The sequence below is a fragment of the Oncorhynchus masou genome, chromosome 33, assembly GCF_036934945.1.
Source record: "Oncorhynchus masou masou isolate Uvic2021 chromosome 33, UVic_Omas_1.1, whole genome shotgun sequence".
NCBI lineage: Eukaryota > Metazoa > Chordata > Actinopteri > Salmoniformes > Salmonidae > Oncorhynchus > Oncorhynchus masou.
This window is the reverse complement of record NC_088244.1, coordinates 22,385,603-22,400,555: the sequence shown is the minus strand read 5'-3', so window position 1 is coordinate 22,400,555 and position 14,953 is coordinate 22,385,603. Positions and strand designations below refer to the sequence as shown.

General features: G+C 40.9%; 1 protein-coding gene across 2 annotated transcripts in view; it reads left to right on the top strand.

The window, feature by feature from the left end:
• The first annotated feature begins 2,084 nt into the window (after positions 1 to 2,084).
• The window catches only part of LOC135528024 (acid-sensing ion channel 1-like), a 92,311-nt gene continuing 79,442 nt past the window's right edge, over positions 2,085 to 14,953 (top strand). Inside the window, exons 1-2 of one of the 2 annotated variants that reach the window (XM_064956783.1) lie at positions 2,085 to 3,257; positions 13,045 to 13,240. In XM_064956783.1, the coding sequence (XP_064812855.1) occupies positions 2,896 to 3,257; positions 13,045 to 13,240 (558 nt within the window). In that variant the 5' untranslated portion in view covers positions 2,085 to 2,895. Of the gene's footprint in view, positions 3,258 to 5,168; positions 5,609 to 13,044; positions 13,241 to 14,953 lie in introns of those variants that run through there. The other variant, XM_064956784.1, reaches the window with a different exon arrangement.

Here is a 14,953-nt window from a genome sequence, read left to right as displayed (position 1 = left end):
ATTAAACCAGAAAAAAACAGCGAGTGGGGTGTCTCGCTTCCTCTTCCGTCTCTAGCAGAGCTATTTCCTTCTTGGTAAATCTTCATCTCACTAGGATTATTTCTAAATGGCGCAATCTATGGGAGCAGAGACTGCATTGAACACACTGTATTACATTTACACATACCATTGAAACCTGGTTTGACACTGTCCATAGTGCTGATTTGACTGGTGACGGCTCAACAGAGGGCTCTGTCCCACGGTAGGCATAAGGTTTATTTAGATTATGACTTCTAAGACCAATGACTAAATTGTTTCAAATGTTTAAGTAGGCCTGTAGCCTACACATCTTCATAAAATATTAGACTTTTTAGTTTGCTTTTGTTTCCATTAGACCTATGTCAGGAGAGGGATCAGGCAGGGCTCATAGACTAGACGTAACATAGTAAATTAAAATCCGGGACACTACCTAGCTAACGTTAGCTACAACAAATTGGAATTCATAACAGATCATACCAAATGGATGATAGACATCAACAAATGAATACATACCATACCAAACACAACATTTGACTAATTTGAGTGTTTACTATGTTATGTCTACCCCCAAGTCCAGGTTGCAGGTGGAGGGATAGGTTATCAGTCAAGGACAAGAAAAAAACTATTTGCTTACAGGGAAATTCTTTATTCTGAAGAATGTACAGCAAGTACATTAAAGGAGCAGCCTCCTAGACATTTGAATATAGGGCAATGTCTACCTTGCTTTTAATACAGAAATAGCTATTCATTTTTAAACTCAAGCACCGACTCAAGTCGATGATATTGTAGAGGTAGCCAGGAGTGTCCCTCAATACTCTGTACCAGTGTCAAGTGAAACACTCCCATTTAGCGAGGCTTTTATAAGTGGTAGTTCATATCCCTGGTGCATTGGAGAGATGCGCAATGCATATTTAATGACACATAATAAATATTTTGTTAAATTAGCAAGGCCTGGATTACTCCCATGTTACAGAACTAGATTAATTTTTCATGCCAGTATCCCATTGAGGGCTAAATGTGTCTTGGTTTATTGATGAACACGCATACACATATCAATAAATTTCAATCAATCAAATGTATTTATAAAGCCATTTTTACATCAGCTGATGTCAAAAAGTGCTATACAGATGTAGAAGCATGGTGGCTAGGAAAAACTCCCTAGAAACGCAGGAACCTAGGAAGAAACCTAGAGAAGAACCAGGCTCTGAGGGGTGGCCAGTCTCTTCTGACTGTGCCGGGTGGAGACAATAACAGTACATGAACAAGATGTTCAAACGTTCATAGATGACTAGCAGGGTGAAATAATAATAATCACAGTAGTTGTAGAGGGTGCAACAGGTCAGCACCTCAGGAGTAAATGTCAGTTGGCTTTCATAGTTGGCTTTTCGAGACAGCAGGTGCAATAAAGAGAGTCAAAAACAGCAGGTCCCGGGATAAGGTAGCACGTCCGATGAACAGGTCAGGGTTCTGTAGCCACAGGCTGAACAGTTGAAACTGGAGCAGCAATACGACCAGGTGGACTGGGGACAGCAAGGACAGTTGATTCCTTTAGCGCATATCATTGAAAGCTAGCACACCTATACTGTAGTTCGGTTTAATGAGGTAGTAGCTAGGTTTACCATCTGGTGTAGGCCTAGTGCAGTCGTTATACTAACCCTAGAGCTACAGAGTGTGCAGCGGCTTCTGGTGTTTCAGTGGTGGGCTGAAGCAAGATAGCACACTTGTCTCTAGTCTACAAGACCAGGGTTGGTCTACAGATGCCTTTAATGCAACAGTGAGAATTGTATTTATTTATTTGGTGTTATGGACAATCTTATTGGGTCCATATTACTCATATAGGCCTATATCTACCCAAATGCACACAGACGAGAGAGAGAACGAGAGAAAATAGGGCTGCGCATTCCGTTGCATTCTCCATCATCTTTTTGCATGATAGGGGAGTTTACTCATATCACAACTGTATGCCACAGTTAATATCTCTGTGTGCAGGACAGGTCCACTCCCTTGCACTGTGCTCTCACTGCCAGCTGCCAGTGCTAGACACTACTCATTATGAAAAAAAACGCTCACAAGTCACAACTGACCAATCCAACCACGAAGCTCCCAGTCCCTAGGAACTTCTCCTGTCTCGGACCTCTCCCCTGCGGATATAGGACCACGGTACTGCCAACAGACAGTCGCAACAGAACGACGGATATGAACTAGCTAGCCTACTCTTAAACAATGAGCTGAAGCTGGACAGTCAACACGGAAGAGACCTAGTCCACTCACTCATCTGCGACCGACGCTGGAATGACGGAACGTTCTCTATATTTTTCACTGCTGTAGGCTAATGCCTTGCACTTTGAGATCGGCTACCTGGACTTGACAAAACAGCGTCTCCCAACGCCGTCCACTGAGGATGGGGACTTTTATACGGAAAATAGGAGCATTTTGGTGAATCATACTCTTCAATTATTTGTTTTATTTTTTTACTCTTACTGTGAATTCTTGCGCGTCTGACTTCGAGGAGGGAATCAATCGTTGGTCTGTTTTTGCAACCCGCCTTTTGAATGATGCAAATCGACAGCAAATCTCGCGCTGGTTTTCCGCACGTTCGGGGGACTAGTCGTTAAATAGCTATTACTTTTATTGACAGGTGCATTGCATTGGAGATGCCACATGTGCATGGTATGCATTTTATATGAAACACATTCCCATAGATCGCATACATTAAGTGCACCAATATTGACGATTGCATGTGTTTTTATTAGCTCGGAGAGTTAGTTGAATATGTAGGCTATTGTGAGGTGTAGTAATTTACCTGCCTTCTGAACTGCAAACGATTTCAATGTCACTCAGCATTATTTATAGCCATTAAGCAAGACTGTGAGCACAATGGAACTCAAAGTAGAATCCGAAGAAATGGACTGCAACCAGCCACCCCCAGTTGAGGCTTTTGCGCAAAACTCAACGCTGCACGGAATTTCGCACATTTTCACCTATGAGAGGGTCTACATCAAGCGCTGTCTATGGGTCGTGTTCTTCCTGGGCTCCTTGACTTTCTTACTGTTTGTGTGCGTGGACCGAATACACTTCTACCTGGAGTACCCACACGTCACCAAACTGGACGAGATCTCGACCCCGTTGATGGTGTTCCCCGCTGTCACGTTCTGCAACCTCAACTCGTTCCGCTTCAGTCGCGTGACGCGCAATGACCTGTACCACGCAGGGGAGCTGCTAGCGCTGCTCAACCAGAGGTGATGTAAACAAGTCACACGCAGTGGCACGCGATTCTCTATAGAATGCACGATGTTACTTTTGCCCAGAGCCCTGAAATGATGCCATTTCAGATCCAGCAAAAATTTGAATAGCAGGGTATGTTGCCACTGGGCAAAAACCGGTTGACTCAACATTGTTTCCATGTCATCAAAAAATAAATACATGTGAGGACGTTGAATCAAGGTGGGAAAATAATTGGATTTGTAAAAAGTCATCAATCTAAGGCCATTTAGTCTTTTTTTCACCCACATTTGAACCTTCATCCACTGATGGTGAAATGTTTTGTTGATTTCTCGTTGAATTTATGTTAGTTGCCAACTCAACCAAATGCAAATCAAAACTAGACGTTGAACTGATGTCTGTGTCCAGTGGGTTGTGTATTAACCCTACTAAAAGCAACACTCACAACGCTTTTTACCTTAACACAGAGATTTTAACAATTGCAAATTCGCTGTGCATCCTTAGGCAAACACATTGTTACAGGAAATAAGTTGGCACAATTAATAGTTTTATTTTTATAAAGATAGAAACTTTGAAAGGGTGTGTTTTTCCCCAAACATACTCACCATAACTGATTACAATTTTTCTATATAAACAAGTGGATTATTTATCTTTAGCCTCCCCTACTGATATATACTGTGTATATATACATATATCTAACTTCATAGATTTAACTTAATTAGATTACATATATAACTTTTTCTAAATGACAAAATATTACATACATTTACCTCAAAATATTCTATAATCATATCTCTCTCTCTCTCTCTCTCTCTCTCTCTATATATATATATATATATATATATATATATTATATATTATATATGATTTATGAACTTAGATTTATGAACTTATATATATATATATAAGTTCATAAATCTAACTTCATCAGTTTGCATACAGTGAGCTCCAAAGGTTTTGGGACAGTGACACATTTTTTGTTGTTTAGGCTCTGTACTCTAGCACTTTGGGTTTGAAATGATACAATGACTATGGGATTAAAATGCAGTCTGTCAGCTTTAATTTGAGGGTATTTTCATCCATATCGGGTGAACCGTTTAGAAATAACAGCACTTTTTGTACAATACCCCACATTTTAGTGGACCAAAAGTATTGGGACAAATTCACTGATGTATGTTAATGTAGTAAAAAGTTAAGTATTTGGTCCTATATTCCTAGCACACAATGACCACATCAAGCTTGTGACTCTATGCATTTGTTGGATGCATTTGCTGTTTGTTTTGGTTGTGTTTCAGATTATTTTGTGCCCAATGGAAAGGAATGGTAAATAATGTATTGTGCCATTTTGGAGTCACTTTTATTATAAATAAGAATAGAATATGTTTCTTAATAGTACATTAATGTGGATGCTACCATGATAAATCAAATGTTATTTGTCACATGTGCCAAATACATCAGTGAAATGCTTACTTACAAGCCCTTAATCAATAATGCAGTTTCACATAAAATAAAGAAATAATAAAAGTAAATGAAAAAAATATGTAAAAAAAATATTTATAAAAACGACATTTCACTACATTCTATTCTTATTTACAATAAAAGTGACTCCAAAATGACAATACATTATTTACCATTCCTTTCTATTGGCCACAAAATAATCTGAAACACAACCAAAACAAACAGCAAATCCATCCAAGAAATTTGAAGAGTCAGAAGTTTGATGTAGTCATTGCGTGCTATGAATACTTTTTAATACATTTCATGAATTTTTCCCAATAGTTTTGGTCCCCTAAAATGGGGAGACCATGTACAGAAAGGGCTGTAATTTCTAAACGGTTATGCTCAGTCTGACAGTCTGCACTCTATCATTTCAAATCCATAGTGCTTGAGTACACTCCCAAAACAAACAAAAAATTGTCACTCTCCCAATATTTTTAGAGCTCACTGTATATAACTTTTTCTAAATGACAAATATCACATACATTTACCTCAATCTTTTGTTGGAGTGAGATAAGGAATTGAGATGAGCGATTACATTTTTAGTTGAGCGAGAGTAGTGGGAGCCAGGGAAAGTGTTGGTGACATGAAATGGTTTCTGTGAAAATTAAAGGCTGGGGGCATTTTACCCCTGTGGGGGAGGGGGGAATCAAAGAAAGTTAATTAGTCATAGTCAGTAGTTACCTCAAGGTAGTTACATCCTCAGGAAGCACTTTGTCACTCTGATACTTCCATTTCCTTACTGTTGGTGAGTCATGCCAGCCACGCTTGGAGAGAGAGCCCCGATTTGTCTGCCTTGGATGGATGAGCCGAGAGGACTTCTCCGTCACAAAACCCCAGAGAAGAACAAGAGCAGCTCAGTGAGAGAATGGTATTAACGCCTCGCTCATTGGTCCACAGCTCCATGTAGTCTACAACTTAGAATAACAAGATATGTGGGACTTAAAACGCTGGAAAAGGGCTCTGATGGCTCTGATTAACACGAGCCAAAGTTAAACCATATTTGAAAGAATGCATTTTGTTGACTCTCAAAGACCGCTCTCCACAGTCTTTTCTGTATATTGTCATTGTAGTCCCAGCATTCCATCAACCTCATTGTTACCCTACTCCAAACCTACAGTTTCTTGATGTTTCCACTAGGAATGACAGAAAATGTATAGTTATCTAAAGTAAAATAAATAAATAATAATATTGTAAACAGTAACAGACCATTTGGTCTAGGTCTGTGAACTAGACATGGGCAAGAAGAGGAGGGAGTAGTGAAGAGGGGGGCGCATCATATTTCCATACAGACAGTTTATGACTAATACCATCCTGAGACACTGTGATAAACACACTGCTATCCCCATGGTGTCAGTTTCGTCTCAGAAATGTCAGTGCTGATGGTTGATGAGACAATCACAACAGTCCTGTCTGACTCTGCATCTCTCCCTGTTTGATTGCTGACGCCTGCTGGACTTTGCAGCAACAGCTGCTGCATTTCCTCAACGCACACAGCATCTGACGTGGAGTTACAGGAAGGACACACACACAAGTGTAGAGGAAGGACTGTCACTGGACAGAGAGACAGCAGAGAGAGTGAGGAAGAGAGAGGGAGTGAAGAGACAAGAGATAGATAGGAGGGAGCAGACGAGAGATGGCTGAAAAAGATGGAAAGAAAAACTAGAACTGATAGAATTAGGGATATAAGGCCCAACAGGCACCAGTGTGTTTGGTGGTTTGGTTTTCATTCAGGGGGAAATGTCCCCATTCCAATCATTTATGACAATTCCACACTGTCACTAAAATTAGCACTTCATTCACAGTGGTATGGCTGATAAGCTTTGTACAATGTAACATCTGGTGTAGGATTCTGTTTCTTGAGAGATAGAAATTGTACATATTTGTGAATTAAGCTTTATGATTTAAAAATATATATTTTTTACCTTTATTTTACTAGGCAAGTCAGTTAAGAACATATTCTTATTTTCAATGACGGCCAAGGAACAGTGGGTTAACTGCCAGTTCAGGGGCAGAACGACAGATTTGTACCTTGTCAGCTTGGGGACTCAAACTTGCAACCTTTCGGTTACTAGTCCAACACTCTAACCACTAGGCTACCCTGCCGCCCCGAACGAGTAAATATCCTTGTCCTCCCTCTCAGGGGAAGAAACTTGTGTCACATTATCAACAGCGATCAGTTCCAATGTAATATCATATGACAGCAGACCCAGTATCTGTTTGAAATGGTAGCCCAACGTTCCATAATCTCGTGGGCACTTCGTCTGAGGCAACATTTATAATGTTATGTTGAACCCATATTCTTCAGAAAAGAAAGAACTCGGTAGATGAGATAAAAGGGCAAGCTTTTCATTTCCCAAGAGGGAGAATTTAACAATTGCTGTTTTCAAGAAGTCTCTGCTTTTTACATTCAGGGAGTCACTGAGAATGGTTGCTTAGCAGAGAGGAAAATATCAGGCTTTCTTCCTCAATCCCACAACTTTAAAAACATTTTAATTGTTTGGCAAATTAGAGTTGGTGATTATTCACTTATCCCGTCTCCCAAGGTAGAGAGGCGATGTAGTTATTCCCTCATTTGTTAAGCCCTCATCCAGAAATGAAAGCACTTTTGGTGTGAAATCCAATTGAGCATCACTCTGTCTCTCTTTCTACCCTCTGTTTCTTTCTCTCTCTCTCCCTGCCACTTTCAGTGTTTGCAATGGCTGGTCTGGGGAAATGTTTTGTGGCGTGATATTAAAAATCCACCCATACTAGGGAAAAGTGTCAGTCGGGGCTGATTCTGTCAGGCTTGTGTGCTTGTGGGATTTTATTTCATACTGTAAGTGCACACTTGGCAGCTTTGTCTACTGCAACAATATTGGGGAGCAAAGGTCTCAACTCTATTAAGTCCTCCTTTAATCAATGGAAGGCTTTGCCTGAGATGGCACTTAGCAACAGCCAGAGAGAACATCTACATTGGATCAGATCAGTACCTTCCGAGGTACTGGGCCATGCTCTCACCTCATCGGCATAATGAAGTTTTGAACCAAATTTGAGAGGTGGAATAGTAGGTAGGCAATTCAATGTTTAATGGCTTTCAGTTTGATGATTCTGGCTTTCTACTGAACTTAGATTTCTCAAGGGATTTGATGGCCCTGTAACTCCTAGTCTTTTTTTTTTTTACATAGATTGGCCATACAGTTCAATGCAACACTCTACTTTTGAGATTTGTTGTGTGTCCATTCACACTGCCAACACCAATTGTTCCTGAGCACAAATCTGACTATAATCCCCTTCTTATGAGCCAAACCTATTTGAAAAAGCCTAAATCCTGCTCATTCTTTTACAGCCCTATAAAGTTTAGACGTGTTTAGTGATACCACAGCATGGCATTGCCAAGTAAATATGGAGTGTGCCAGTTGACATTATGCTGCTATGTATTCTCGCTGGGCAGCAGGCAAACATTATGATCAGATTTAGCTGGCCTCTCAGCTGCTCTATTAAAAGATGAACTCCCACTGATAATGTTGTGTGAGTGGGATGACTCTCCCTTCCCACTGTGACTCACGCGCAATTATTCTGTGAGTAGATGGAATGAGGACAAGCACACACACGTGTTGCCGCTCTCTCACACACGCATGCACACACAGACGAAGCACACACACACACACACAAATACAAACATGGGTATATACATGTACAGTACATACATGTACACTACATACTACACCCAGAGTTCAATAGGCTACACAACACAAAATAAACCTGTGTGAGGGCACTAGGTACACATGATTTATAGACTTGTGGACAAACATGCACACAAACATGTTTTCTATGTGAGGTGTTTATATGTTTTATAAGTAACAAAGTACATTTTATAAGTGGATGTTGTGTGAGAGAGCTTTTCATCAAGGCTAGTCTTTCCAGCCAGACTTGCAGCTGAGGCAGCTAGTGCAACACTTCTAGTAGAGTATGGCTCATGATCAAGCTAGATCAAGGTTACTACAGCTTAGTCCTTGGAAAAGGTAATAGAAAGACAGTTTGAGTTGGGAGAATTCGCTTTATATTAATAAACCAAAACTAAAGAGATTCACAATCAATGTATTTTATGTAAGGTCACTGTGTGCTTGTGTCTAAAAACCTCTCAACAATAATGTCTTGTTATGCCATTTCAATACATTCACATCTTATTCTTAAGAGCTCAAGTCTGCTCAAACTGATTGTCAAGCTTTTAAAAATATTTTTTTAGTGGGAATCAAATCACATTGTATTTGTCAGATGCTTCATAAACAACAGGTGTAGACTAACAGTGAAATGCTTACTTACTGGCCCTTCCCAACAATGCAGAGAAACAAATAGAAATAATAGAAAAATAATAACACAAGGAATAATTACACAATGAGTAACAATAACTTGGCTATAAACACGGGGTACCAGTACTGAGTCGATGTGAGGGGTACAAGGTAATTGAGGCAGGTATGTATACTGAACAAAAATATTAACACAACATTTAAAGGGTTCATCCCATGTTTTTAATGAGCTGCATTAAAAAATTCAAAAAATTATCCATATGCACAAAAAACGTATTTTTCTCAAATTTTGTTCAAAAATGTGTTTGCATCCCTGTTAGTGAGCGTTTCTCCTTTGCCAAGATAATCCATCCGCCAGAAGGGTGTGGTATATCAAGAAGCTGATTAAACAGCATACAAGGTCTTGCAAAAGTATGCAACCCCCTTGGTGTTTTTCCTAATTTGTTGCATTACAACCTGTAATTTAAATAGATTTTTATTTGGGTTTCATGAAATGGACATACACAAAACAGTCCAAATTGGTGAAGTGAAATGAAAAAAGAACTTGTTTCTAAAAATTATAAAAAATAAAAAACGGAAAAGTGGTGCGTGCATATGTATTCACCCCCATTGCTATGAAGCCCCTAAATAAGATCTAGTGCAACCAATTACCTTCAGAAGCCACATAATTAGTTAAATAAAGTCCACCTGTGTGCAATCTAAGTGTAACATAATCTCAGAATATATACACCTGTTCTGAAAGGCCCCAAAGTCTGAAACACCACTAAGCAAGTGGCACCATGAAGACCAAGGAGCTCTCCAAACAGGTCAGGGACAAAGTTGTGGAGAAGTACAGATCAGGGTTGGGTTATAAAAAAATATCTGAAACGTTGAACATCCCACGAAGCACCATTAAATCCATTATTAAAAAATGGAAAGAATATGGCACCACAACAAACCTGGTAAGATAGGGCCGCCCACCAAAACTCACGGACCAGGCAAGGAGGGCATTAATCAGAGAGGCAACAAAGAGACCAAAGATAACCCTGAATGAGCTGCAAAGCTCCAGAGCGGAGATTGTAGTATCTGTCCATAGGACCACTTTAAGCCGTACACTTCACAGAGCTGGGCTTTATGGATGAGTGGCCTGAAAAAAGCCCTTGCTTATTAAAGAAAATAATAAGCAAACACGTTTGGTGTTTGCCAAAAGGCATGTGGGAGACTTCCCAAACAAATGGAAGAAGGTACTCTGGTTAGATGAGACTAAAATTGAGATTTATTTTGCCATCAAGGAAAACGCTATGTATAGTCAAACCCAACACAACACATCACCCCGAGAACTCATCCCCACAGTGAAGCATGGTGGTGGCAGCATCATGCTGTGGGGGTGTTTTTCATCAGCAGGGACTGAGAAACTGGTCAGAATTGAAGGAATGATGGATGGCGCTAAATACAGAGAAATAATTGAGGGAAACCTGTTTCAGACTTCCAGAGATTTGAGACTGGGACGGAGGTTCACCTTCCAGCAGGACAATGACCCTAAGCATACTGCTAAAGCAACATTTGAGTGGTTTAATGGGAAACATTTAAATGTATTGGAATGGCCTAGTCAAATCCCAGACTTCAATCCAATTGAGAATCTGTGAAATGCCTTAAAGATTGCTGTACACCAGTGGAACCCATCCATCTTGAAGGAGCTGAAGCAGTTTTGCCTTGAAGAATGGGCAAAAATCCCAGTGGCTAGACGTGCCAAGATCATAGAAACATACCCCAAGAGACTTGCAGCTGTAATTGCAGTGAAAGGTGGCTCTACAAAGTATTCCCTTGGGGGGGGTGAATTGTTATGCACGCTCAAGTTTTATGTTTTTTTTGTGATACTTCTTGTTTGTTTCACAAGAAAAAAATATTTTGCATCTTCAAAGTGGTAGGCATGTTGTCTAAATCAAATGATACAAACCCCCCAAAAATCTATTTTAATTCCAGGTTGTAAGGCAACAAATTAGTAAAAATGCCAAGGGGGGTGAATTCTTTCACAAGCCACTGTAATCTTTACACAGATGCCCCTTGGGCTGGAGACAATAAAAGGCCACTCTAAATTGTGCAGTTTTGTCACACAACACAATGCCACAGATGTCTCAAGGTTTGAGGGAGTGTCCAGTTGGCATGCTGGCTGCAGGAATGACCACCAGAACAGTTGCTAGAGAATTTTACGTTCATTTCACTACCATAAGCCACCTCCAACGTTGTTTTATAGAATTAGTCAGTATGTCCAACCGGCCTCACAACTACAGACGTGTTACCACGCCAGCCCAGGACCTCCACATCCGGCTTCTTCACCTGCGGGATTGTCTGAGACCAGCCACCCTGACAGCTGATGAAACTGAGGAGTATTTACAGTATGTTGGAAATAAAGCTCTTTTGTGGAGAAAAAACTCATTCTGATTGGCCTGGCTCCCTAGTGGGTTGGCCTGGCTCCCAAGTGGGTGGGCCCATGCCTTCCCAGGCCCAACTATGGCTACGCCCCTGCCCAGTCATTTGAAATCCATAGATGAGGGCCTAATTTCTTTATTTCAATTGACTGATTTCGTTAAATAACTCGGTAAAATCATTGAAATTGTTGTTTTAATATCTTTGTTCAGTATACTATACATATACAGCGCATTCAGAAAGTATTCAGATCTCTTGACTTTTTCCACATTTTGTTACATTACAGCCTTATTCTAAAATTGATTAAATAGTTTTCCTCCTCATCAATCTACACACAATACCCTATAAAGACAAATCATAATCAGGTTTTTACCATTTTTTTGCAAATGTAAAAAACCCAGAAATACCTTATTTACATAAGTATTCAGACCCTTTCCTATGAGACTCGGTCAATGCAGATAGTTAAATAGTTAACCAATAGCTACCCGGACTAGCTATTTAGCAGTCTAGTGGCTTCGAGTTTGAAATGGTTCACAGTCCTGTTGGTTCCACTCTTGCTGCATTGGCACCGCTTGCCGTGCGGTAGCAGAGAGAACCGTTTATGACTTGGGCGGATGGATTTTAGGGTCTTCCTTTGACACCGCCTGGTATAGTGATCTTGGATGGCAGGGAGCTCGGCCCCAGTGATGTACTGGGCCTTCCACACTAACCTCTGTATCGCCTTGCAGTCAGATACCAAGCAGTTGCCATAAAAAGGGATAATTCAGCCAGTCAAGATGCTCTCAATGGTGCAGGTGTAGAACTTTTTGAGGATCTGAGGGTCCATGCATAAACTTTTCAGCTTCCTGAGGTGGAAGAGTCACTGGCAGGTTATTGACCTCCTCCCTATAGGCTGTCTCATCGTCTTCGTGATCAGGCCTACCACCGTCGTGTCGTCAGCAAACTTAATGATGGTGTTGTCGTCATGCGAGGCCACACAGTCGTGGGTGAACAGGGGGTACAGTGGGAGACTAATCACGCAGCCCTGAGGGGCCCCGTGTTGAGGGTCAGCGTGGCGGATGTGTTGTTGCCTACCCTCAGCATCTGGGGCAGACCCCTAAGAAGTCCAGATTCCAGTTACAGAGGGAGGTGTTTAGTTCCAGAGTCCTGAGCTTATTGATCAGCTTTATGGGCACTAGGGTGTTGAACGCTGAGCTATGGTCAATCAACAGCGTTCTCCTCTTGTACAGATGGGAGAGGGCAGTGTGGAGTGCAGAGAGATTGCATCATCTGTGGATCTGTTGGGGTGGTATTGGAGTGGGTCCAGGGTGTCTGTGATGATGGTGTTAATGTGAGCCATGACCAGCTTTTCAAAGCATTTCATGGCTACAGACAAATTACCTTGGCAATCTTGGGCACAGGGACTATGGTAGTCTGCTTGAAGGTATTAAAGAGTGGGAAGAGGAATAGCAGGAAAAAGGGAATGAATCTACCTATGTTTGAATATGCTGAAATTGAACATTTGTGACTCGACTAATAAAACTCCCTCTTTTGGACTCCTTCCTTCTCGCTTTCTTTATGTCTTTCTCCTTTTTTTCTCTCTCTCTCCTTCACTCTCTCTCTGTCTCTCTAGGTATGAGATCAGGGACACCCATTTGGTGGAGGAAAGTGTTCTGGAGACCCTGAAGGTCAAAGCTGACTTCCACAACTTCAAGCCCCGTCCCTTCAACATGCGTGAGTTCTACGACCGCACAGGACATGACATCAAGGAAATACTGCTGGCGTGTCACTTCCGGGGGGCCGAGTGCAGAGCCGAGGACTTCCAAGTGGTGAGTTTCCTGAAGACCTCAGATCATCTTTCAAGAAAATAGTTTTATGTACCAAAGAGAGGAAAAACAGAATCTGCTATTACTGTATCTCCCAAAAATGGTATAATACAGTATGTGAATCTCCATTCTGCCCCCCGAGTCTGTTCCTAGTGTTTGACTGCACCTCAAAGTCAAAATTGACCTATTTCACAATTAATTAATTAAATATATTGCTTTAATGAGCGTGGTGGCCCTACTGTGCTTTGTGACTCAACCAAGCATGAATGCCCTCTTTTGCTCACTCACCATGCCCACAGATGCTGTTTGAGAGGTCTGGCAACAAACAGAATCCCTTTTTTGTAATGTGTTTGTTAATTCCTTCAAACAGCGTTTGTACTGTAGAGTGTGGCTGGCACGGCATACTATGTGGCGCTATCCTCAGAGACTTGGTGTTCAAAGATGCATGTGGGAAGTGGATGTGGAATATGTGGTAGAGAGGGGATGAAAGATGCATGTTGAAGGGAGACATTACATAGAGTTGTGGGATACTGTATGTAATGGATGGTATATGTGGGTGGCAGCGTAAACGTTTGTTCTTTATTTACTGCAGCTAGCTACTGCTACTTCAACATAAGGTTTTACTTTGAAATCTCCCACTGGGTTGCAGTCTCCTCGCCATAAACCTGCTGCGTTGGCTGATGATAGATCCTCTACCAGTTGCCAAAAGTCTCTCAGGCATCTTCCATTCATTTTCAGTCTTGGAGAGTACACTGCCTTTATGCTCTGCCCACTGCCCCATTGTTTAGTTTCTATACAATTGTGATTGTCTTGGACACCGTGTGATATCTCACCAGAGGACAGTTATAGAGGAGAGAGAGAAAAAGAGAGCTACAGTAGTTTGGCTATAATGATGATTGACAGAGCATATCAAGTCCCTTATAGCAGCTGTGGCAAGGAATATTTTGTCATTATACTGCACACTATTAATTCATATTTGCCATTTTCACTAATATGAAATTAACTGTGCACTTTCCTAATCATGGCTTACAACACGTAAGTGGTCTAGAGAGGTTGTGATATATATTATGTGATATTAATGTGTCATATATAATCTTTGCTCATACAATGGTATGCACAGTTTCACAACTGTCTTGTTGGGTGTATGTACACTGAGTGCACAAAACATTAGGAACACCTGCTCTTTCCATGACATAGACTGACCTGGGGAATCCAGGTGAAAGATATGATCCCTTATTGATGTCATTTGTTAAATCCACTTCAATCAGTGTAGATGAAGGGGAGGAGACAGGTTAAATAATTATTTTTTTAAGCCTTGAGACATTTGAGACATGGATTGTGTATGTGTGCCCAACAGAGGTTTAATGGGCAAGACAAAATATTTATGTGCCTTTGAACGGGGTATGGTAGTAGGGGCCAGGCTCACCATTTGAGTGTGCCAAGAACTGCAACGCTGCTGGGTTTTTCACACCCCTACGAATTGAGGCTGTTCTGAAGGCAAAAGGGGGTGCAACTCAAAATTAGGAAGGTGTTCCTAATGTTTGTACGCTCATTGTATTTCAAAAGTTAGATAAGTTTGCATCACAAGTACCCAAGGCTCAAAGTAACCTTTTGATTTTTGATTTAAGAGACAATTTTAAGAACAGCGTGTTTTTTAAAGTCTTTTCTCTTTAACACATATTTAAAATTAAAAGCCCTGGCAGGCCGACACTGTCC